This window comes from Falco cherrug, chromosome 2 (genome assembly GCF_023634085.1).
Source record: "Falco cherrug isolate bFalChe1 chromosome 2, bFalChe1.pri, whole genome shotgun sequence".
In the NCBI taxonomy this organism is placed as follows: domain Eukaryota; kingdom Metazoa; phylum Chordata; class Aves; order Falconiformes; family Falconidae; genus Falco; species Falco cherrug.
Genome location: NC_073698.1, coordinates 119108447 through 119134415, shown reverse-complemented (window position 1 = coordinate 119134415; position 25969 = coordinate 119108447). Strand labels below are relative to the sequence as shown.

At 43.9% G+C, this 25969-nt stretch overlaps 1 protein-coding gene across 23 annotated transcripts in view; it reads left to right on the top strand.

Moving 5' to 3' along the window:
- The window catches only part of BBX (BBX high mobility group box domain containing), a 145792-nt gene that overhangs the window by 98182 nt on the left and 21641 nt on the right, over window positions 1-25969 (top strand). For 18 of the 23 annotated variants that reach the window (XM_055701171.1, XM_055701165.1, XM_055701172.1 and 15 more), the window contains 7 exons: window positions 2098-2178; window positions 4348-4428; window positions 9633-9713; window positions 13008-13085; window positions 15265-16177; window positions 17057-17195; window positions 20432-20580. In XM_055701171.1, coding sequence (XP_055557146.1) covers window positions 2098-2178; window positions 4348-4428; window positions 9633-9713; window positions 13008-13085; window positions 15265-16177; window positions 17057-17195; window positions 20432-20580 — 1522 coding nt within the window. The remainder of the gene's footprint in view (window positions 1-2097; window positions 2179-4347; window positions 4429-9632; window positions 9714-13007; window positions 13086-15264; window positions 16178-17056; window positions 17196-20431; window positions 20581-25969) is intronic. The other 5 variants (XM_055701159.1, XM_055701162.1, XM_055701160.1 and 2 more) reach the window with 3 other exon arrangements.

The following is a 25969-nucleotide window of genomic DNA, read 5'->3' as shown; positions in this document are numbered from 1 at the left end:
CTTATCGCCCGTCTCTGCGCCTGCCGGGGGAGCCAGTACCGTGCACAGCGCTTGGGGTGCGGGGGCTGAGCTGTGATAGCCCCTCTCAGGTGGGCTTCTTCGCTCCGGCACAGTGCTCCCGGGGTGGCGTTGGGTCAGTGGCTCTGAGCTGGTTTGTGCCATGCCAGCTCCAGCGTGTGGCCACCCCAGTGAGCAGAGGGGCTTCACCCACCTTGTACAGTCACATCGCTTCTCCTAAGCAAAGCGGTGTCCTTTCGTACAATGCTTCGCCTGCGAACAAACTGCTTCAACAGACACCGCAAACTAAGCTACGTAAGGCAGCTGGTCAAACTACAGAAAATTTAAGTTATATGGGGAACCAAATCCCAAATTTGGTTATTCCTGGGAGAAATCCACCAGTGAAGTGGCCTGAAATAACCAAATGTGTGCTCAGGAATGCAAGCAGCATCCTTATATATTTCACAGCAGTGCAGAGGCTCAGACCTACAGAGACAGGTCACCCAAGAGCAGCAAGCTTGGTATGCATCCCTGGTACAATCCACACCACAGCTGAGGCACAGACATCTTAAACGGATCATACAGAAACGTGAGAAAAGCAGCAATAAACATTCCATCGGTGAAAACAGTTACGCAGCCCACTGAAAAAGCAAAACCCTGGCATTAAAAATACGTTCTTTATAACCCTTTGGGTTAGTATACTCCCATAGTACACTAATAAAACATCCTGCTCAGTGTTTAATAAATATAATGGAAGCATAGATCATAGGAGGCACTGTTACTGCTTGATTTTGTTGCAGGGGAGAGATGAGTTCGACTGTATACGTAAGCAAATTGCCATGTGCTATGATTCCCCTTGGCCTGTGGGTTGCTACACTTGGATTTAGTGTTTTCAGGGGAGCAGATTCCTGAAACAAAATGCCGCCGGTGCTGTTGCGGCACTTAAGCATCCCAGACCAACAGCAGCAGGAGCAGCAGTACAACCAGCATGTGCTGTAGAACCTGCTTATTCTGCGGTGCTCTGTGCTTACTGGCAACAGATGCAGTTGCTAACTAAATCTCATGTGTGTGTTCACTGATAAATGCTATTGACAGGCTTGTTGTGGTAGTAAATAAGGGAAGAACATATCTGCAGCAAAATGTTTTAAAGAACCTGAAGTTTCATGAAAAATTAAAAATAGTTAGGGAAAAAATTCCATCGTGTTACTTGTCCTAAAATCCCACAATGCCACATTCTGTTCTTCCAATTCCTATTAGCCATGTTACATAACTTATTTGATACTAACAGTACCTCATGCTTCTAAGAGTTACACATATAAACCTTTCTTACACTCAAATGTGACATTTACTGGATGTATCATATTTGATAGAATTCCTTTACAGAATGGTGCTTGACTCACACATTTCTGGCTAATAACAGTACAGCTAAGCTCTGTGTTAATTCAGACAAGGCTGTTGTTTTGGAACAGTTATTTCTTTGTATTTTGTTTTCAGTAGTTTTGACTCTTTGTTGCACTGCTTCTCATAAGCACCTCTAAATGGATGTTTAGGTACATTATTTGAGCAATTTTAGGCGTGTGGTACCCTTAACTACTTACTTTCATGCTGTTAGGTGACTGGGGATTATTTTTCTAATAGGTATTTCTGTCACTTAGCAACCCTCAGTGTCTTCAGAAATTATTTTTTTTAGCTTCCAAGTAATTTTCTTATTCAGAGTGGTAGTGCAAATTACAGATACGGCAGTGTTGATAGCATCACCAATACAAGGCAGTTATGTGTGTAGCCCAGTATCATCAGCTTAGTATTCTGTTGCATAAAACTATTTTGCAAAGTTAGGAATATCAAAAGAAAAATAAAACCGTTGATATTTTTGTGGTCTTTCTACTTAGGCAATTTTCAAATGCATTAAAATGGGTGCTAAACTGTGTTTTCATGTATAAATTTGATTTAACCTGTCCAGGACTGTGAAATGTTAGATTGCCCATCATCTCTTAAACACTGTTGCTTGTTACTGCTGCCTGGTATTTCATTTTGCTCACTGTTGTTCTTAGTTTGAAAGAAGCACCTCTGAGGTCTTACTCTGCACACGTCTTATTTCAGGTTTCCTCGGGTACTTGCCAGTCTGATGCAGCTAATTCTACAGAACCCTGTCAGAAGTCGTCATTGTTTCAGTTTGCAGAGGTGAGTTTCTTCAAAAGGGGTTGTCTTCCCCAGTGTTTCCTTTTCAGAAGCATCTGATGTTCAGCTGAAAGAGAAATCAAAAAAATCGTTAACTGAAGTTCGTGCTTTTAGTTATTCCTTCTTTTGGGGTTTATGGTACTGGGTCATTTATCAAGTAGGTAGGTGAGACTCACGGTGCAGGGGAGTGTGTTTAGGAGCATGGTGGGAACCCTAGGGCAATAATGCAGCTGGGGTTTAAGCAGTAATTTCGAGATGTGTCATTCCTGCACTTAGTTTTAAACTATAATCTTATTAACTAAAGTTTTAACATGTGTATTTAGATGTTCTGTTGTGTCCTTTATCTGTTGTGGCTGCTTTAGTCATTGACTCCATCAAAAATTAACTGTAGTTCTGGAGTTTCCAAAATTTTCTTCTATTCTGTTAACTACCAAATCTCTGTATGCAATTATGCTTTAGCTTTGCAAGGTACGGTATTTTTGTTAACATATTTCCAGTTATTGCTAGAAGTGCAACTGTGATGGGTTTGTTTTTTAAAGTATACACTACTTCATTCATGTTTTAATGGATGTAATTGACATAAATAACATGACAAAAAGGAGGTTGCAAGGAATCCTGATCCTCTGCAAGCATCACTTTCTTGTTGGTATCTTTCCAGCTTCTGAAGTGGTCATAATCAAGTGACATATAAATATTTAGCTGTATAAATATTCATTTTACAGGACACTGGGTGGTGTTTGAGTAAGGGCATATGGAAGGAAATTTTGTCATAGCAGGAGCTTCTTTTTATTATTACCTTTTTTCATACCAGCTGTGAATCTGACTCCTGTATCTTCAGTATTCATTGCTGTGTGCACCTTCATATGCTTCCTTAAACATCCTCACTTGAGCAGATACGTTGCAGTCCTGGCACACAGAAAACGTGATTTTTAATTATTCTTATTTGGTTGGTTGGGTTGGATTTTGTTTGTTTGTTTTACCATCGGCCCACAAGAGCTCAGATCTTAAGCTGGAACTCAAGGCTTTCGAAATGTTTTAGAAACAAACTAAAGCACTGCTGGGGTTTCTTATTAGAAAGAGGAAATGCCTGGTGTACCAGCAATGAAAGGTAATACTTAGAAGCTTGTAAAATTTGTTAATTCCAGTGTCACTTATGATACTTCTATGGTAATAATTCAACATTAATTTTCCAGTATTTCTGAGATGCTTCTGTATACTTACACTGTCAGCTGAGCAATGTCACACTTTGTGTACTACTTCTTGATAACTGTCTGTTTCTTGAATTTCAGCATTAAATCTTTTTAAAGAGTAAGGCAAATACCTGCTCACTTAATTGTTTCAGTTCATTTTACAGTGCCCAAGCAGGATAGTGCCAGAGCCATGGGGTAGGCAGGAACTGTGTGCTGCAGGATACAATTTGCTAAGGGGTGGTGACCGCTGGCTTTTCCTTACCCATGGAGGAACTTCAGCAGGTGCCAGGAAATAAGCTCATCTGCACCGCTGAAACATTGGAACACCAATGATCAGTACTTAGCAATGCGTATTAGCTAGTCTTACTTTCCAAGGATGTTAAACAGCCTGTAGTGAGGCTGCACCTAACCAGCGCACCATAGGTATGTGTGTCCGTGGCAAAATAATTGCTACTTGTACCAAGGTCTTATCTGCAACAAAAATAATTGACCAAGTTAAACAGTATAAAATGCACATACCTTTGTATCGGGGATGGATCTGGTACCTCAAAGTACCTGCACGCATTTTGTCCCTGCCCACACTTACCTTCCATGCCGAGTAGCAATTTGTGCTCTATCAGCACCACTATTCTGCAGCCTCAGGTCTTTCGCTGAACTGTGAAATACAATATAGTATGAAGTTTTTGTTGCTAACCCTGTTTTGACATGTCAGCAGGCAAATAAAAAGTCTTAGCCTGTTCTATTGATCCTAGGAAAGATTTTCCTTGTGAAAAATAATTCAAGATCACCATTTCACAGATCGCCCATTCATTGTGTCTCCTGGAAAGCAGATACTATTCTTTGTACAGGTGTGCTGCCACTCATTTGCATGCTCTGAGGTACCAGGAATGTTTCTGTGTGACGGATCAGAAACATAGCACGTTGAAGTTTGATATTGCAACTGAAGAGTTAGGTAATACAAACATAACTCTTTTCCTGACAGATCTCTTCAAGTACATCACGACCTGGAGTCCCGGGAGATGTAAAACAAACTGAGGAGTCTGCGTTATTTCAGTTTGCTGAGGTATAATGGCTGAAATATGGTGGGGGAGGATGGGAGGAAGCAAGGAACCGGTAGGAGTTGTCACTGAATGGCTAAGCACCCTATCTTGTCAGGGAATGCCGTCAGTAGTCAGTAGATGTTTATCTTCATGACAGCATTGTGTTAAAGTCATGGGGGGAGTAACCAGTGACTGGATGGGATGCTGGCCAGTTCTACCAGCTGTAATGTATACAAAAAATACTGCGTTTGTGAATATTACCTGGCCTTCCATACCAAAGAACCACTGCAGACATATGTTCCAAATGGCTTTTTAATTTACATCTGGGAAAACAGCAAATAAAAGACACTCTGAAGTGACACAGTGTGCACTGCCTGTGGAAGGGGCTGCAGCAGTGCTAAATGGCAACTACCCTGGAGGCAGGAATCCTCTGAAAAAGAACCTTGCGGGTCAAAGGAAGCTTGTCACAGCAGGGATATGTAGCAGCATTGTTAGGTGGTGGCTTACAAAGGCAATAAATTACCCTTAAGTATGTAAGCTATCCTCCTTCCTCCACGTATTCAAGTTTTGGAGTTCTTAAAGACTGCTTTTAAGAATTTTTTTTCCCCCGTGTGTTTCATGTGCCTCTGAATTGACTTTCCACACATATGCTCTTCTTGCCCATTTGGGGGAGCCTGGTACTGCTGGCAGAATCCGTTCTGCTGCAGGTATCTTCAGGATGTGTCTGAAAAGGCTGGGATTGGAGCCAGAGTTAGTGTGGAGGAACATGACGGATGAAAAGATGCTCCGTTTGTTGCTCTGTGCTTTACGTACAACACGATTCTTTCTGTTAATTGTTAAGCTAATTGTGTTCTATGTGGTTTTTAGCTTGGCTATGATGGGCCTTGATACATTTCTTAAGAGGCTCAATTAAGAAAAATCAATGTACTGAATCAGGTGCCATAAAACACCTGACTAGAAACACCCCTATAAAAGATACAATAGAGCTGCTATCTCTAAACATGAAGATGTTTTCGTATATTCCACCTTTTCTAAGTTACAAGTTACTTTGGAAAGTTCTCTTGAAAATTTGTGGAATTGAGCAGGACGAAGACATATGCTGAAGCCAACCTTTTAAACCAAGTAAGAGATAGAAGCTGGGAGAAGATTTCTTGTGAATTTATTGCATGAGTGAATCTGCTAACTTAGTCTGAAAAATCTTAGCCATCTTACCTAAAATTTCTGTTTCATTAAAATGTATCTGCAGAGCTGGACAGGGTATAAATTGCCTTTAGTACAGCATTTTCAAATTGTCATGTAAAACCTGACTTAGCCACACTTTAAAAATTTCAAAGAACCTAAAATCATTTCCTCTCCTAACTGAGCAAACAACAAAGTGACAAACATGAAAATTACCGTACGGATGTGACCGTGCACTGGGGTGCGTACCACTGCACTGAGCCAGCTCATTTGGCACATCAGCGTGCGTGTATGAATCATCAAATAGTAGGTAGAAGAGATGCTTAGAAAGTTAATTAGAAACTGTTGAGGACAGTTTAAAAGTCAGGGTTAATCTCTTTTTCTGACAAAAAAAATACTAAAATGTGTAAGTGATCTGGAGGGGGCTGTATTTTTGGGGTTTTTTTCAGTGTCTGGAAATAAAGGACAGAAGTCTGGAAAAGAAAAAAAACAAACAAACAAACAAAAAAACCCCCACAAAACCCAAAACCAAAAAAACCAACCCTTCTTGGCCATGGTTGTTTTGGCCATTGTTCCTCCTGTGTTACACTGTTGTGGTGAGACCTCAGTGGCAGTGACTAACCACGTTTTACCTATAGCTGTGGAAAAGTGGCATTTTTTGAAGACAACAGCCTGATTTCATTTAGGCTGTTCCAGGGGAAAGTAAGTTTTCTCCCCCTGCTATTAAAGCTGCTTGTTCCCTTTCCAATATAAGGGCTTTCATTTGCACAGGGTGTCTTTGTCAAGTTTGGCAAAAATCTTGTTCCTTACCGTGCCACTTTTACTAGGTCCCGTCTGTCTGAGCGCATTGCCGCGCTTAGTAGCTAAATTATGGTTAGCAATTTGCAGTAGGCTGCCGTCAGCAGCGTACGGTGCTACAAAAGAAGAAAAGAGAGGGAGAGAAGGTAGTTATTTAGCCAGTAGCCAAGCAGACCTGTGAAGAAATGCGGAGCGTGCTGTGGTCTGATGTGCCTGGGGACTTTTGGCACAACTGTCTCAGCTCAGTTTTGGGTCTGGCTGGGTGGTTTTCGTATGTTCCCTTTCTCCTTGCCGCCTTTGCGGCAGGGCGAGGAGGAGTGCCTCTTCGCAGAGGCGGCGATTCCATCGAGCAGGTCGGTCATTCCAAATGGACACCTTCACCCCAGGGGAACAAGCCCCCTGTCGCTCATCAACAGCTGCTTCTGTGTCAAGGTAGCCAGGGATTCTTTACGTCTTTACAGCCTCAGTTAGCCTTTCAGCTGGTTGTCTGTCATCAATTAAAGCTGATGAGGCTATGGCTAGTGAGGTGTGCCCCGTGGCTTGCCGCAAGAGCTGCTGGAAGCCCCAGGTGAGGCTTGGCGGGGTCCTGTGGGTGCACAGCCAGGAAGACGATGTGACATCCTTGTAGGAGTTTTTTGAAATTTGGAGTGTGGCCCAGTTACGCTCTTGGCTTTCTCGTTCTGCTCTGATCCTGCTTGGTCCTACATTTGTCCTCTCCATTCCAATGGAGAGCTGTTGTACAGGCCCGTGATTTTTGAGCACGGGCTGTGTTCCTTGGCACGGTGGCTGCGTGCAGGCTGGCTGCTCGCATGGGCTGGGTGCTGCCACCCTCCGTGCCGCGGCCACCCTCCGTGCCGTGTGAGGGGTGCAGAGCAGATGGGACCCCAGCTCTCCTGGTCTGACTGGATATGCATCTGGCAATGGCAAACAGATGGTGGGGACGCTTCATTGAGAAGAAACAAGAGTACCTGTTAAATTTAGTTAGCTAAACTTTCATCTGTTACTAAACAAAGAAAATTATTCTGCAGAGTGGAAGCCATGAAACTGCTAGTTTAACCATCTTAAAAACCAAATGAAGCCAGCCCCCTTCCCGAAAACTCTTCACTTCCAGCTGCTTTTCCACCTGGCTTGTCTCTAGGTGATGTAATCCAAAACGATCACAGGCTGCATGCAGCAAGGTGGAATTTTCTTTGCCAGTCCAGCAGGTTACTGTCCTTTAAGAAAAAATGCATGCCTGAGGGTGATTCTGTTCCTGCCCCATTCTCACTTTGAGCAGGCTTGTGTGCAATCCTTTCTGTTCATTTCTGTGCTGGGCAGAAGGTTTGGATCTGAAACTTTTAGTCAAAATGCCTTAAAATCGGCTGTGTGAGAGCTAGGCAGTATTTTCTCTTCCAGCTTTCCCTTAAATAAAGCTGTAACCTTCCCAGGTAAGGCCGTTATGGAAAACAGACAAATATATTTGCTGTTTGCCTATATACTGAAATTATTAAATGTCTGTGTTGATGTGAAATAATTATTCTAGGAGGGAAATGAAAAAGTGGTACGATGGCGCATGTTTCTTATGCAAACTAGAATGTAGTATAGTCGCTAAAATGCTGACCTGCACTGTAGTAAAAGATAGTAATTTGATCCTGACGATCCCCGAGTTAAACCTGTATGTAAGACGGGGCTATTTGTGGTTGTAGTACTGCAGGTTCTGATTATTCTAATTAAAACTAGAAGATTGTGTTAAGACGGGGATTGAGATCTTTATCTCACTGATGGATCAGCCATCCTCTTCTGAAGTTTGGCCAGCAACTTTGGCAGAATGAGTTCTAAGTTTATGTCTCTTGCAGCTTGTTTTCTTGACAATGAAAAGAACTTTTTTGCTGAAGTGAGATGTTGGCTTCCTCTCCTCCTCTTAGTACTACGAGGTTCTCGCCTTTTGTTAGGAGCACCCATTGTCGAAAGGAAATTCTTTACTCTTTCCTCACGTTGTGCGTGAGGAGGCAGGATAAGCCTGCATGTTCTCAGGTTATACTTCAGTATGTGGGTGGTTTTCTGTCCCTTTTCTGCCATTTATATTGCACTGAAAAAAATCATTAAGAGCTGAGAATTTATTACAGTAGAAAGATAAAAATTTGAGAGCCTCTTCCTGCAAAGTGCAGCGTACAAGATCATTTACTCCAGTGGGATCCTGAGCAGGTTCACTGAATTGTCTTAAGGCAAAACTGGGATTTTGGATTAGTTTAGTTCGATATTAAAAATTATTAATGCACATTCAAGTATTACTCACTTTATTTTAAATACCTTGCAGTAAAATCGATGTCCTGGATTGTGTTGGGGGTGTGGTGGTGTAATGGATCTCATCAAAAAATGAAAAGTAAACTCTTCCAATAATCTAGTTCAAAAGGAAAGACATTAAACATAAAGAGAAGGGCTAAGCTGATGATTTTTGCATTTGGAAATCATGGTCATAAGCTTGATTTTTGCAGTGAGGCAGGTGTCATGGAAACACTGGTGGTCTTGCCCCTAATCTTAGTTAGGGTTTTTCAAGGCTTCCAGGTCAAATACTGCCATGTAACACGTTGCCAAAAAAGATCAAATATGAAGAATAATGATTAATTCTTGTGTTGGTGAGCTCACGCTGCACTTGGAAGGAGGTCAGGAAAAATTTGGCTGTAAAAGCAATTCCCTGAAGTGCGGTGGTAGTTAGTTACTCAGTGCTGGTGCTGGCACACCAACATCTAGGCTAGATTTAGAAGACTAGATTTGATCTCCAGACATAAGTTCTTACTACTTTGTTCTAACTAAAGAAAGCAAAACAAGCAGTGCCTATGAGAATAAATGGTCCTTTTCAATATCTAACCAAATGCGAAATACTGCCCAGGCTTTCAGGGAGAATTTTATTTAACCTTGGTCACCACAGTTTATGTTTTTAAGCAACAGGTAAGTCATGGTCACTTATTACATAAAACACGCACAAAACACACGCCACGACAGAATACTAGCTGTGGACAACACAAACAGAGAAGAGAATCCATGAGACTAACCTAAGGATGAAATTCTACATTTGCTTGCATCCCGCTGACTTCTAAATGCCTGTTAAGCATTTCTTGGATGGGATTGCCCATCTGAAATAGGGCCTTCTGCCAGAAGGATGTAAAAGTAATAGATTTAACTAACACCTTCATTTTTTCTCATTCTTTTTCTCTCTTCCTTTCTGTCTTTCCTGTATGCCACAAATGTTTTCTCCTCTATTAAAACCTAGATCTCCTCCAATACTTCCCAGTTGTCAAGTCCTGAGCCAGTAAAGCACTGTGGGAAGTCGGCACTCTTCCAGTTGGCAGAGGTAAAGTTCTACCCATTAGTGTTCACAATGGGAAGGTGTGTGTATCTTTTCCCAAAAAAAGTATGAATTGTTTAAGGCTTGCTCTAGTATCAAATCTGGTGTTTCAGAAGCGTAAGTTAGTAAATAATGGCATAGCAGGAGAATGAGGCAGTGGCAGTGGCCCCAGGGACCTGGCCTTTGTTTATACACTTGTTAATGTGCGTAGTTCCTTGGAGATGGTGCAGAAAGTTATGTTGCTTTTTAGAAAAATCAGCCTTACAATGATAATAAAAGCAATGCTTAGGTCAATAAGAAAGAGAAGTAGGTGATGGCATTCTTAATGAAGAGCTGGACACCAGGATTCAAGAAGTAAGGCTTCGGTTATAAGGACAGCGCACTGCTGAATCGGGGACCCAGACAGGAGGGAAAAGCAGACTTCAGGGTCATCAGGAGTCTGTATGAATAGTTGGAAGTTGAAGCAGCAGATTAAGTTCTGAAATTGGCAGCTGTCAGCAGTAATCAAGGGTACTAGGTCAGGTTTCCCAAAAGTCCTAGAAATTCTCTATGAGTTTTAAATATAACCTTGTAGAGTTCTGCTCTTTGATGGGGATGAATCACTCAAAAACCTTTGAGGCTTGGTGTGCAAATACTATTCTTTTTGATGAATGAAAGATGAAGGTACATGCTGTATTCCAGGTAGATAAGGGAGGATGCTAGTACCTTACTCATACACGTTTTTCTTGGGTTGTGTTTTTTCAAAATCACATCCTATTTCAAGGAGGAAAATGGTTCTCTGGATCCCATCTGGTGGCATCCAGCCGTGTATTCTTGCTGGTGAGGTTAATCCCTGTCGGGGGCGGGGGGGGGGGGGGAAAGACAGAGATTGGAAGCACTGACATGAAAGTGTTTCATGCTTTGCTCCATGGATAGTAGTGCTACTGTCTGACTTTACAGGAACTTAGAGGAGTGGAGGAAAGCTGCCTTGCCCTACGGGCAGCCCCTGGCAGCAGCAGTTTGCGTGTGCAAGGGCGATTACACCTAACACCTAACTGTGACCGGTCACTTGAGTACTGCAGCCCTGGGGTGGCAGAAAGGCTGTTAATATTGAAGTCAGGGACAGGAGAAGTTTTATTTCCAGGTGTCCTCTCGCAGGACAGCAGCAGGCTTTGAGTGGTGCGGTTCTGGAGTGGGGCTGCTGCTGAGTGCAGGCTGACTTGGGGGAGTGAGCATTAAAAATGGTGACGTGCCTGTGGGGCTTGTGACACTCTGATCTGGGGGCAGGACAGGTGCTTGTCCACAGGGGCACAGGGTTTTTACTGAAGCTGGCAGAAAAAGTGGCGCTAGATCTGGCAGCGTGACACTTGCGTGTTGGACAGGTTTCCATGATCTCTCAGGGATTGCTCAGGTGAATTCCTACAAGCCTAATTTATTATACAAAATGAATGTTAAAGGTTCTGATTCAAACGGAGAAAAACATGGCAGATGTGCTAAGCACATCCTCCTCGTCTCTAGCTCTTGTAGAGCATTAGTGCTATTGATTTATAATTTTTTTCCCTAGTTTTGGAGATCTTTATAACGTCTGATGGTAATTGGATAAGTAAAATGTGAGTGATCCAGCTTAAGTTTTCAGATAGCAGTTCAGGACCTGATTTGGAGCATCCCAAATAAACCATGTTCATTATCACCTCGAGGTGACTTAGGTTTGCAAGCTGGTTTGGCAGACATCTGTGCCGTGCCACTGTAACTCCAAACCACAGATGCTGCGCACTGGAGGGGACGGGACAGCTGTCTGCGTGCCGCTGGCATGGCTGGCGCTGGCACGTGGGAGCCTGTCTGCTTCGGCACATCGCTCTGCTCCTCTTTGGTCGCTCTGCTCCTCCTTCATCTTTCTGCTTGGTGGATTAACCACTTCTGTCTTCTCCCCCACCCCGTGCCTGCCTTTTTGATATTTCACAGTATTTCACAGAAGGTGATAAAATAAAATGCAGAAGTGGGTTAAATTGTTTTTCCAAAAAATTCTGAGAACATCTAAGTTTCTAAAAATGGTTGGAGCAGCCGCTCTGCAGTCTGAAACTTGGGAGGCTGTTGCTGATCAGCTCTGCTGCATTCCTTGCAGTGCCTGAGTGAATGCTTTGTCTTTAGCCTTCAGTGTGGAGGCACAGGAGCAAAGGGAGGCCGGGGGGGGGGGGGGGGGGGGGGGGGCGGTGAGCATCACCTCCGCAAGGCAAGGAGACCACTGCTGCCGCGGGGTCCCAGCAGCACAACAACACACTGAAAGTACTAAGTGACATTTTGCAGACTGGAGCTGTAATGGTCAGAGCTTGGGAGATGCTGTGAAGAGCTGTGGTTGCCAGGAGACATAGAGAAAATTTTTATTTTCTTTATGGCGATGGTGGATTGATTTCTGCAAAATGGGCTCCCGTTGGTTGAGAGCAGTGAAAACTGAGATTGGGGCAGGGGGGATAGGGGGAGCTAAAGGTTGTAAACACTACAGTTTCCCAGTCCCTAGACTCCACCTCTAAGGAAGCAAGTATAAGAAACCTGCAAGCCTCATCAGATATTATGGGATATGTACTTAAAAATAGAACACTTTCTTCTTCGTACAATCCTGAGACTGATGCTTTTCATTTTTTTAGAAAAACACCATTTCATTGCACCTAGTTCAAAATTGAAACCAAACACTAAAGTATTGCAGAGCATCACAGCTTGATACAGGAAAAAGGTTCTGGAGAATAATCAGCTACCTGCTTGCCAGGCAGCCTCCCGTACCCTGAGGGGTCACAGAAGTTACTGAAGGCTTGAAGGCTCCCAATTCACTCTGGTTTCATACCAGCTCTTCTGTATGAGTCCTGTAGGACACACCAGCAGGCAGTGCTGTAGCCTGACAGGAGTAAGCTTAACCTATGACAATGAAATGGTTTTGCAACCAAGCCTCCAAAACCACCAGCAGCTGCATCACACGCTGGTGTAGACTGGTGCTCAGCTGCTGGAGGCTGCCCGTATGTGAGAGCGTGTGCCTCAGCTCATCCTGCTCCTCAGAGACAGTCCCGACCAGAAGGTCCCAAAATCTGCAAATACCTCTTAGTGCCCGGTGGTACTGTCCACCAGAGCAGTGATGGAGCAGGGGGTTATTTATACCAGCATGCACGGGTCTGCACTTCTTTTTCAATATATAATCTTATGAATGGATTTTGGGAAAAGGGAGGGAACAACCCGTTGAAAAGCTGTGTGGTAAACAGAAAAGAATTGTGCTGGTAAAAGAATGTTGTGATTTTTTTTTTTCTCCCCTTCTGTTTTGTTTTTTTTTTTCTTTAGATTTCTTCAAGTACCTCCCATTCAGGTCCCGATTTAACAAAACAGTGTGGAACATCAGCATTGTTTCAGCTGGCAGAGGTAATATTAAGACACTGGTGACTAATTACCACGGGTGCAGTGGGGCGGAGAAGTTAATGATGGTGACTGCGGAAGCCTGGAAGGCAGAGCAGAGCTACAGTTATAATTACAGTGGTGCTTATGGAAGCGTAGGCTACGGGGGCTTGGGTGCCACAAGTCAAGATTTCCCAACTAGCAGTCACCTTGGAGGTTTCTAGGAGTCTGTGCTGCAGCTGAGAAGTACCACCAGGCCCTGGTGGCAAAGGGAGTTTCCAACCACTGTGGGAATTGTTTAAATTCCTGGCTTGGGGTTTGGAGTTTTAACTGTTTGGTTTGGCCGGGGGGGTGCAGGGAGATGAGAGGGAGGGCTGGATTAGTCTGTTACTCGGATTGGGTCATTGCCATTACGAATTCCTGTTAAAGGTCATTAGTTACTTTCGTTTATTTTTGCTTTTCATGTATCCTGTTTCTTGAAGATGGGGAATAAACAGGTCAATAACTTCTACAGAAACGGGTACTCTCAGCAGATCCTCCTCCTGGGAACAGTTATAAAAACAATGGCCCGTTACTGAAATGCTGTATTTCATGTGTTTCTAAGCTTTCCCAGTCTTAAAGACTGGATTGCAAGTTTATTTAGAGCCCACCAAAACAGAAGTCACGTTTTTGTAGCCACATCCATAGCCCTCTGTACTATAGGCTACTGCAGAAGAAAGAAAGGTATCAAGAAAAAAAAAATTTCCATTGGTTGTGGGGTGGCATGGATTCGACTAGCAAAATATTGCTGTCCAGCGAGTTGTGTTTTAAAGATTGATCTTTACCTTTTGAAAATCACAGACAGTGTTTACATTGCAGCGCAGTAAAAAAGTTGCAGAAGTACCTTGGTACCAAGAACCCACCTCGGCAGAGCTGAGAGCTGCCCCGCTGCCTCGTTGAACCTGCTTCCCCATAGACACTGCCGGCCGAGCTGCCGTGCTTGCAGTGCTCAGCCCAGCCTGACCTGAACCAGATCAGGAGTTTCTACCCTGTGCAGCAAGAATTTTGCAAACTTACTGCAAAACATTCTGTCCTTGGTGTTATGCTCATACTTATATTGGTGTAAGAGCTATTTTTAGTTTGCCAGGATAAAACGCCTTGCCAGTTTGAGAAACCTGGAACGGACCTAAAGAGAAGCCAGTGATCCAGATCGCACATCCATACTGACCACATGGCCTGTGGGCTGAGCTTCAGGACAGGGAAACCCCTGATGTCTGGTTCAGAGCAGGCTTCTTCCATCTGGTTTTGCTCCGGGTGGCTGTTTGGTTGACATTTGTTCTAAAACCAAGATCCCAAATAGCCCTGGAATTCAGCTTGGGGGCTTTGAGAGGGAGAGTGAGAAGAAGGAGCATGGCTTGTCAGGAGCGGGTGGTGCTGTGAAGGACTGCCCTCTGCAGCAGTGTCCGCAGAGCTTACAGGTCATCCACACCCGAGCGGGTCTCCCAAGTCAGTGCTGTGGGAACATGGCAGTTTGAGGACCTTTTTACAGCTGTTTTTTTGAATATCACTGTTCCTTAGACAGTGGGAGGGGTTTGGTTTCCATTAATGTTATCTCCAGGAGGAGATAACCATGGCAACCACTGCTGCTTTGCAGCTCTTCGCAAAATAAGTCTGTGACATGAGAAGAAAGATTTGGAAGGCTTTTTTTACTTCCTTCCAAATTATTTTTCGCATTCATGTAAAGGAGAACCATCTCGATGACTGAGATTGTTAACTTACCCCCCACCTCCTTCAGGGCCATTTGGAAAACGAAGGGAAAAATTGTATGTCGAGACATTTGGGAGTTGAAGGGGGTATGTCTGTGAGACATCAAGTAACTTGTCTGTGGCCGTAGTGAGAAATACGGCATTGATCCGTTCATTGAGGGTATTGTGAAAACCAAGCAGTGGGTTTCCAGGTTATGTAAAAGGCACTTAAAAAGATGATGGAAACACCACTGAGATCAGTTGGAGCCTTTTGCTGTTAGAATATAGAACCCGCCAGCCTTGTTCTAGCATTAGCCATCATCGTGCCACACCGGTTTCGGCGTGTTTTCGGTACAGTCCTTAGCGTAGTTTGCGGAACTAAGATGCCAGAGAGGTTCGCTCTGTAATGCTCCTGTAAATATGGGTAGGTGACGTTAACAGTCGCTGTTTGTTTCACGGGACTGTTTTTAAACTTGTTTTAGATGTGCCTTGCTTCAGAAGGAGTAAAAGTGAAGGAACCTGGAAAAACAAAAGTGGAAGCACCGGAAGATGTGGGAAGGGAAGTTCCAGAGGAGATGGATGTAGAACTGGAGAAAACAACAAAAGACTCCTGTAAAGAAAAAGTAGAACAATCGGGGATAGAGAAAATGCAAAACTGGGATGAGACAAAAGCTGAGGAATTAGAAACTGCAAAATACAGAGATTTTACTAGTCTTGCAATGGAGAACAGTCCTTTTGAGAGAAGTGATAACACAAAGGATCACATGTGCTGCTCTCCAGATCTGTCGGTGGCTGACATGAATATCCTGGGGCTAAAGCCGGAAAAGATAAAGAAGAAAAAGAAAAAAAATAAGTTGGACCGGCACACAAATGAAAAATCCACCCCCAAGAAACCTTGTAAAAAGAGGCAGTCCTCAGAGTCGGACATTGAAAGCGTGATGTATACCATTGAAGCCGTGGCGAAGGGGGACTGGGGTGCCGAGAGACTCGCGGAAACTCCCCGCAAAAAACCCCGTCCCATCTCAAATGTGAAGGGAAGCGTGTTGGATACAAAATCACCAAAGAAAAAAGTGAAATCGAAAGAAAAGAAGACATCAAAGGAGAAACCCACGGAGACCACCAAAGAATCAAAGCCTCCTGATTTCCTTAGTATTGCAGCCAGCAAGGAAGTACCGTGCGAGGCTTCTGATAACATTAAAGTGGAACCACTGACCCCAACAGAGGAGGTGGTACCCCAGAGCTTACCAGGACAGGTCAAAACTGAGGACAGTGACTGTGTTAAAAAGATAGAAACCTGTGGCTCCAGGAAATCGGAGAGATCTTGCAAAGGTGCTCTTTATAAAACTCTGGTGTCAGAGGGCATGCTGACATCTCTGCGTGCTAACGTGGACAGAGGTGGGTGGCTTTGAGTGTTTTATTTACAGCATGAACCGCAAAAGCCTGCCTGGAGCAGGAGGAGAAGCGGAAGCCGGTGTTTAAGCTGGAGCGTGAGCGGTGTGTGATGGGGGTGCTGTGTCTGGTCACCTGAGATGCTGGGGGCAGGTGGAGGGGACAGGCTGCGTGGTCCAGGGCAGCTCTGCTGGAGCCCTGTGGTCCGTCTTCCTACTTCCCTCACAAACTCTTTAACCTCTCCCATTTTATCCTTTGTGATCTGAACAAAGATTTGGTTTCTTGGCTGAAGGCTTTATTGGTTGACTTGTCAGCCTGCCGATAGATGTACGCAGGACCTGCCTTGCATGTAACCCTGAACAATTAGCTTGTTTCTGTATAACGACTCTTGTGGCTGCGAGCATAGTTCTCAGTCTTACAAGAGGCAAACGTGTTGTGCTTTTGCTTTGCTTGGTAGTTTTGCTGTAGGTGGTGGCCATGTGGAAGGATAAATTTGAGATAATTTCTGGAAGCTTTCAGTGAGACGTCTTGAAATGTGTTTTTCCTATTAGTTGATTTATATGTGTAATTGGAACGTCAGAAAAGGAAAAGATGTTTGTAATTTAGGGAAGTTTATTACTGTCAATCTACTCCTCTCTTTCTCCTCCTTTCTATCTGGAGAGGTCCTGACTTAAGAGGTAGTATAAAAACCGGGAGGGAGGAGTGCACAGAAGTAGTTGCCAATATCATTAGCCCGTTTAAAATAAACAAATGTTTTGTAAGCCCTTCAAGAAGGTCAGGCATCATAGGTTGCGTTACTGAATGGGTACACAAGTTCCTTCTGAGCCCACTTTGTTTTGGCGCATTTTTCTAAAGATGAGAAACAATTTTCTGCCTTCATCCCAGGAAAAAGAAGCTCAGGAAAAGGCAACTCCTCAGATCATGAAGGATGCTGGAATGAAGAAAACTGGGCTTTTTCCCAAAGTGGGACAAGCGGGAACAAAAAACTGAAAAAGCCTAAGGCAAAGGAAGAGTTTGTTTTTGGGTAAGTTGCAGCTTAACACTGTTCAAAGTTTTAGTTAGGTCAGCCTGGTAACTTCAGAGTGAGTCCTCCTCATTGCATGAACTGCATCCAGCACCCAAATAATCACAGTTACGCAGAATTCCTGAGCGTTGCAAGCCACGATGGGCTGAGTCGTGCTCTAGATACCTGTTGTTTATATACCAAAGTAATTCCTTGGAGATCTTTCCTGGTTTACCCTATTGTAAACAGAATTGAATTACATTATTTGCTTAATTCTAAAATAAATGTGCAATATTTACCTACTTAAGAGGCGGTGAAGAGGGTTACTTGTCTTTTCAGAGCACTTTGCAAGCAGTATTTAAAGTTCAGTGTAGGTGTTCAATCATCATAAACAGAATTAGACTAGAAAGAATAGATCCCTTTGCCCTCTTGGAGGGATTACTTACAGAGGAAGAATAAACAGTGTTCTACTGTTGGCAAATAATTATGATAAATGTATCATTTTTCCATTGTAGAGGAAAGATACTCAAATCATTCATGTATGCTGTGAAGAAATTAAATATTTCAGAAGAATAATTAATGATTAGAGGTGCATTCAAATGTAGCAAGGCTGCACAGAATTGCTTTTCTAGTATATGAATAACCATTTTTGTCAGCGTTACAGATTTATTTAACTGCAGGCGTAGTTGTTAAATCTGCTTAGCCGTTCGTACGTACTTGCAAATTCTTGAAGACTCCCAATTATCTGAATTCAGAGGGTGAAAATGAATTAAAAAGGAGTAGATTTTCCACACTTCATGCTTAAAATTGTAATATGTTTCTTTTGTGCGGGCTTGCAGTAGCCTTTTTTTATAACCTGGTCTTATGTGAAATTTAGCTGCAGCTCACTTTACAGCAAAGATACTAAATTGATGACAGTCTCCAAGTCCTCTTTGCTTGGAATGATCAAGGAAAAAAAGTAATGGAACGCTTCCTGTATTTTTAGTGCATTGTATATAAGTTTTGTAAATATTCTTTAAATTTGAATTGAAAGACTGAAAACTTTTCAAACCACTAGGTGTCTAATAAGAGATGTCACTAAATGCCTCTGCTAGCAAAAAAAAAAAAGTTACAAATCATTTATTCCAAGTAGCTAGGCAAATTGTGTAAATAATTAGTTCACTTGAGAAATAATGTTCTCCCATCATTAGCTGGCTGGATGGGGAAATATTTGCCAGTCTTGCTTCTTGGGTTAGTCATGTCATTAACGGATCTTATTTAATGAACTCTAAAGGCAGAATCAGTGGTCTGAGGAGCATGAGTGCTGGAGCAGGTATCCATTATCCCTGTTCATTGCACTACCTGATCCTCTGGCTGCTTGAAAAGCTGGTTTTACCTCTGCCTGCGCCTCTTAACTCTTTCTGCTCCCTTCAGCATCACCTTTCAGCCTCATTTTTTTTTGTGCGTATAGGGGGGAGCGTCCCTTTGGAATGATGTCACTCTCCCCATGTCCTCTTACCTTCTCCATCAGTAGCTGCCCACACTTCCCGAGGGTCGGTCAGGTGTTCTTTGGCCGCCTGCTGCCCGCTCCTTTGCCCAGCTCTGCCCGCATGTATCTCCTGGCAGGACTGGGCTGCACCGCACGAACACCTCAGCTCAGCTACGTGCGCCTAATCAGGCTTGTAAGATGCTCCGAAAATTCATAATAATGTGAATGATTATTTATTTTTGACTAATTAATCGCTGACCTAGCGATAGCGGTGCTCTCCACCACCTCCATGCCACACAAGCTATGAATTCCAGGGTGGCAGCTCGTCTGCTCTCGGGGTTGGACCTTCCTAATTAGAGCTGCAACCCCTCATGTGCCCTGGGGGCAGACAGTGAAGCAGGTGGCAGCAGGCAGTGGGGAAGGGGCAGGGGATGGGATGCTGTGACAGCTGTCAGAGCAGAAAATCAGCTTGTTTTGTGGCTGTCGGGGAGCGTCCACATGGAAGGGAAAGGTAGCAGCACCAAGCACCACACATCAGGTATCTTTGTGATTCCAAAACAAAGCATGTATGCGTGTGTGCACACACAAAAAACCCAAATAAACCAACCCCACCATGCAGAAGCCTGCCAGGAGCCCAGGCTGTATTTTAAGATGGAAGATAGCTTACCGAAAGAAGTAATGATTACAGAGATAAAATGAAGTATCATTCTGTGTACCAAAGCTTTCAGAATGCAATTTGCTTCAAGTGCTGCTTCAGCAAGCAGGGAGAAATGCTGTGCTTCTTGTGATACTTCCAAGTGCATAGTGTGCAGGGCAGGGGCCACCCCTCCGAAGTCATGCCAACTTTTGTCAAGTTTAGGTTTTCCGTAGCAAACAGAATTCAAGGCAAGTACAAAATGTCATTATTCCCCTGTCATTGATGGTGCTATTTATAATCTGCCTAGCTGCGTGCACTGCCTTTTATTAAAATACAGTTCCTTCCTATGCTCCTGCCTGGCTGCAAGAATTTGCTGGAACGGAGTCCTTACGCAAGCCAGCGTAGCCATTACAGCCATACTGCCCTGCTGGAGTGGTTTGTATTCCCTCTGGCTGTTAGGAACAGCAGTACGTGTCGGTGGAGTTCTTCAGCTGTAGGTAATCCGGCTGGAGCCACTCGGGGGGCTGAGGTGTGAGCGGTGCTGGGCTGCCTGAAAGCGTGAGCTAATTGCATTTTTATTCTCAGGACAAAATATGAGGGGAGAAAATACAATGCCCCAAAACAAACACAAAGCTAATTCCCACCCCGAAGCATCAGGTTAGAGAGTATCCCCAGAAGATTGAACAGTTTGACGTTTTTCTTCTGGTTTGAATTGTAGTTGTTTTCATCCCAGTGTGAGGACTTTTATGTGAAGTTATTTTATTGATTGGCTTATTTATTGGCTTTACTGTCTTTTTTTCGTTCTCCTCACAGAACAGACAAATCTCCTGCATGAATCTGTGCAGCAAACAGAGCTACATGTCACCAGTATGACATTGATTTGCTTATTTTTTCCAATTTTAATATGTGCAGCTAATGTAATCAATGCCTACTGAGTTACAAATGCAGAAGCTGGAGAGTACTCTCATCCCAAAGCTGGATTAATACATTCTAGTGTGATGTTTACAGTGTATGTCTGTGCTTATCCCTTTCCCCCTCCCTCTGTGTAGGTAGGTATGTATATACACACACCGCACACGTGCTCCTAAACAATATATTTTTTCTCCAAAAACAGAGTTACCTTTAATTTGATTGGTTTTGTTTCCCCTTTAGCTTAGCAAAGTTGGAAGAAGAATTTGAAAAGAAATTCAACAGCCTCCCTCAATACAGTCCTATTACCTTTGACAGGAAAAATTCAGCTGTTCCGAGGAAAAAGAGGAAGGTTGGAAATGGCTCATCTGAACAACCAAAATCCAACAAAGGTAAATTACCACGCGTGATATATTCTTAAGCAACAAGAGTGTTACGACAAGCTCAGGAATTCAGACGTTCTTACTTTACTGTGATTTTTGGAAAGTGTGAAGTCAAAGAAAAAATGTTCTAGGGCTGCAGTTAGTTGGTTCTCAGTGGGTAAGTTTTCAGGCTGTACCCTTGCCTCCTGGGTTTCATGCTGAGTAGGACTGATTGGAGTTTGTGCAGGAAATATATTCCTCATAGCAAGCAAACTTACCAAAACCACAAATGTTTGTGAGGTGAGTGAATTTGACAAGTTTTCCCAGGAGAAAAAGGGGAAGATATGGCAAGTGATCGAAAGGTTACATTTTGGTATTTTTCAAAACATAGCTTTATGCCGGTTTGCATTTCACTGTAATTTTAGGCTCTATAAATTAAAACATAAGATCCCAGAGATGTCAGAATGAAACATTTGGATTATTTTTCCATCAAGGTTTTAACTTTCGATCCTAAGTCCTGACATGGTTAAGAAAAGGTTAGAGGACAGGAAAAACAATTCCATATCCAACTCTGTTGCTGAGGTTCTTGGAGGGAGAAACTCGTGACACGTGGCTGCTTTATATACAGACAGCCTGTGACACAGAGGTGGTAGAGAAGTGAGAGCGTGGTAGGGAGAGCTGCTTTTAGACTGTGGCAGAAATACTGATGCACACATATGGTACAGAAATATCACCAAATGAAGGAATGATGTACCAGTAATTGTGCAAGACAAAAGGATGCTCAAAAGAATCCTCATTGTGCACGGTTCACAATGTGAAGCTGGTTTCCTTTTTTGCTGCTGTGGCAGTTCCACTGACTGACAGGTTTTCAGATCTAATACGGCTATTTTAGCCAGGTGACCCTGGATTAGATCTGTGCCTTTTGAATGCTTCACAAATAATCACATTACAGTATGCAGGATTGAGCAGCTGTTCTTTTCTAGTGCACGCCAAATTTGGTATTGATTTTTTGTATTTATATAATTAGATGTGGAACAGTCACTTTTGCAAAATTAGACTTGTGCTAGTACCAAATGAGTCCTGGCTTTAAATGCCTTTCATTTTTTCTGTGGTGTGTATTTGACAGAACTTCTTCAGTCAGCATGAATGGATTGTTTTGCAGTATGATAATGCAGTGGTTAGTTAAGCAGCACCTGTTGGGAATGAGATCTCCTCCTCTGTGGTGGTCTGGCAGTTGAAGTTGCAGCTCCTTGGGTTTCTCACTACAGAATTTACCTGTTCACATGTCTGTGGACCCTATGTTGTGTGAGAATGGCATGCTAGAATGCTGCCTCCAGTCAGGTAGCCCAGAACTGCATTCTGCTTTTGGCTAGGGCCATTGGCAGGAGCTTAATTTTTATCCTTGTTTGCATCACTTAAAAAGCTTTGGATTATATTCAGCTGTGTCTCAGGGGAAGGTCAGAAATGTAACTGCAGGCAGGTTACACGCCTGATATAAGTAGTTTTGGCACAGTCCTGTGGAGGAGGCCGTGGAGCACTTACCTCTTGCTGACGATAAGGGCTCTTTAAACCAAGGCAGCTGACTGCACGGAAGCAGATGGTAAACAGGCACATGAACTTTTCCACCAACAGAGCTGTAGAGTTGCAACAAGCAGCCCCAGGGCAGGAATATCTGATAGTGACACTGCTGTTTCTGTAGTGAACATCTAACCACAGCCCCAAACTAAATCCAGATGGAGCTAGTGATATCTGCCTCTAATTTCAACAAATGTTGAATTCACTCAAGTTAGCTGAGCGAGCTGTCAGCTCGTGTCAGTCATTCCAGCGCCCTGCAGAGCGGAGCTCGCTCTCGAGGTAGCTGAAAAACTCTCCGACAAACCATTTTTCTTTTGGAAAAGAAAGATTGCTAAAACAGTAAATATTCCATGGCAATGGGTTGATTTTAATTTGTTTTATTTTGTTAGAATGCAAGTTGTGGATTTGAAATGGCCTGAGCCAAACGGCGTACAAGCAGGCTTAGTAGCTTAGTGGGGAAACCGTTCTGGCTGAGCCAAACATTCATTAGGCTGAATCCTCAATTTAATTTGCGGGGGTACTGACAAGCCACTCAGCCTCATCATGCTGTCAGCTTGCCTGTGGACTGGGACGAGTCCAGAGACGGTTAGGGAACACTGACCTCCAAAGGTGTTAAGCAGGCAGGTCTGCGTCCTGGGCTCCTGCGAGGATTGCAGGAGGTGAAAACGTTGTATTGTGCAAGATGAGGGAGCTTGCTTTGGAACGGTTCTGGGGTTTTTGAGTTATCATGGGTTTTTACACCATCAGAATTAAACAAAAGTAACATCTTGCGATGTGATGAGCATGAACTGTGAAGTGTCGTCATAGTTGTAGGGGTGTGACTGTGCTGGGATGTAGGAGACCGTAACTCGGCTCTGCTGTGCCCTGTGTTACTGTGTCACATCATGGGGGGTTTGCTCTTCCTTGGGGTGGTCCCTGGCTGTAAGGTAATCAGAGAAATCAAAGAAAAGTCCAGCACAAATAGTGCCTGCTCGTGGCTGGGGCCTCTGGATGTTTCCAAACAGATCATAATCTCTCGGGGTAGGTTTAGTAAACCCTCTTTAAAATCATTCCCTGCTTTTTCTGAAGGAGCATCTGCAGGATCCTAAACTTCTCAGGCGTTCACAGTTTTCAGACAAGTGCTTAATTTTTGCAGTCTGCAGATCAGTGCCCACTAAATTACATTCAGACCTTGGAAAATAGGTTGGAGTGTTGGGCACTGAGAAGTTCCCCAGGGTGTTAGGTGAACAAAAATGGAGAAATGTTTCTGTTTAACACACACGCTCCCAACTTGGGGCTGTATGTCTTAATGTGTTTTATTTTGGGGTAAATGGTGCCAGATTGATTTTCTGTCAAATATCATTAACCTATACCTACGAGAGGCCTGCTCTGCTGTCCAGCCTGAACAGCTGGGGTTGTCGGGAGGTTTTCTTTCTCCTAAGTGGAAAATGCGTGGGTCGGTGCCCACCGACTCCTTCCATCGTGCTTGGCATGGCTGGTCCTCGCTTCAGCCAGCTCTTTTCATGTGAAAACACCTGGAGAACCCTGGAACATGAAAGCTCTTTCAAATCCACATGTATAAGAGGAAATTTGAACTTTAAGAGAGGCAAATTTTCCCCCAGACCTTTCAGAATTGTCCAAATTCTGCTCCCACTGAAGCGAACGAGGGTCTTTCTTCAGCGGGAGCAGGGCTGGGCACACCAAAACGCTGTGGCAAATTCTACCTCAGGCATGTTTGAACCGGGAGTGTGCATATACAATAATAATATCACAAAATGGCTGAAAAATACAGCTATACTGAATCTGCGCAGATGGCCTGCTCTGACATTTGCTGGAGCTGTGACTGATTTTTTTTTTTTTTTTTTTTCTCCTTTCCAATGGCATATGTGCCAAAACATCCCACCACACAGAAGTCAGCAGTCTGCAGTGAGTCACTAATCCGCTTGTATGCAAAAATGAGCAACAGGCATAGTCATTATTTCTGCCCTGTGCTCACTTACACACTTAAGCACTTAAGCTTTCGTTTTGGGAAGGCAAGGAGAGGAATGCATAGTGTGCTTTTATTTGGGAAAGGGATTGTCTAAAATTTTTTTTTTGGTCTGTGGCCTCTAGGACTAGAAATAAAGCATCAGCTTAGAACGGATGCTTCTTCGTGGCATTCCTCTCGGTCTTAGCTTGGGGGGGGTGGGGGTTGGTTTTGCTCAATTCAAAGCATTCACATGCCTGGAGATCGCATGCTGTAATGTTCCAAAGATCATGACCTAAAAATACAGTGTCTGCCCCCCAAGAGATGCAGAAATGCACAGACAGATCTGTTTGTCCTGGATCAGATTCAAGCGTTCTCTCTTTGATCAGGCCCTTTAAAATAGGCAGTTTGGAGAGCAGAGGGGGCATGTGCCTAGAAATGTGGAAGAAATGCAGTTACGGTTCGTTATTTATGGTGGGTTTGTTTTCTTGCCTGCTGCTTCCCCAAGCAGCTGCCGCTGGCCATAGCAAGGATTCCCAGGAGGAAATCCCACCGCCCTCCGTGAGCACAATGGGCAAGCCAGGGATTAGCAGGTGGTTAAATCCTATGGCAGCTGCTGAAGTGCCAGGGAGAGGGAGAGCCATGTAGAACATTTCCAGTAGAGACCTATGAGCAGGAGAAAAGGACTTTATGCTTGCGGCTGGCTGTGTAACAATACCAAGTAAACTAACATGAAAAGGTTTTTTTCCAGCTCTTTATAGGAGGTCACATCCAGGGTCCCCTGCAAGCCTTTTAGGTTAGTTAGTTAGTTTTTTCAGTCACTGATTTTCTCTGGATTGAACGTGAACAAGCGGCGTTTGTTTAAGGCGTTGGAGCAGTTGCCTGCTGTCCCCAGCCAGCCTTCCCGTAAACTCCTGCCAGGGTGGGAGAGCCTGAGCTGTGCCCCTGGGGCACGGGCTAGTGGCAGCCTGGACCAGGGATGTTAGCTCAGTCCCAGCCAAAACCAGCCTGTGGCCTCAGGAATGGCCCCTTGTTCACCCTGCCCTACCTCCAGGTGTCCTGCCCGGTCCAGACTATATTTTGCCTTCTCCATATTGGTTTAGTTCAGTTAATTGCTATTAAAAGAAAAGCTCTGCTTTTCATACCTGAATATGCCATGCAAAGATGCTGTGTTTGGCAGCTCCTTGGCTTAGACCTTCATCTAAAGGCAGGATGGGATGTGGCCACTTCCAGAGACCCACCAGACAGTCTGTTCAGTGATTACTAGACAATTTGTACGTGTAAGCGTGATTGTAATTTGGCTTTTCACAGGGACAGTGAGCATATCCTCTAGCTCACGCTCAGCAGTTGGGGCAGGGACTGTGGATGACATTTCTTATGGAATCAGAAGTTACATCCTCAGGGCCGAGTGACATGGTGACCTATTGAGCTCTTAGCCCATCTTCCCTTTCTCTGCATTTGTGGCCAGAGGGCATTCAGGTGTCAACGGGCACCGTCTCACAGCAGTGACAGCTAGACGGGAAGGAAGCTGGAAGTTTCCTTGTGAAAAGGCAGCTTCTCTTTTGATCCTACTGAAGTCAATGTCCTGTGATTTTCCATTTGGGATCAAAATTGTACATGCAAGTGGCATGTGCCCCGGAGTACCCTACATGTTGCAGCTACAAGCTTATGACAAATGTGCCTTGGATGGTAGAGAAGAGATGAAAGACACGGGTTTCCTTCTACATGCAGTGCTTGTCATCTTTTTTGTGAGTTTTTCAGCTCAGCTGTTCTGCTAAGGGTTGGCTGGCAGCCTGTGATACTGATTGATAAAGTCTATAGGGTGCTGGTCGAGCTGTAGAAATGGAGACTTCTGTGCTACTGTGTAACCTGTCGGTTATCCCAAACACCTGCAAAAAA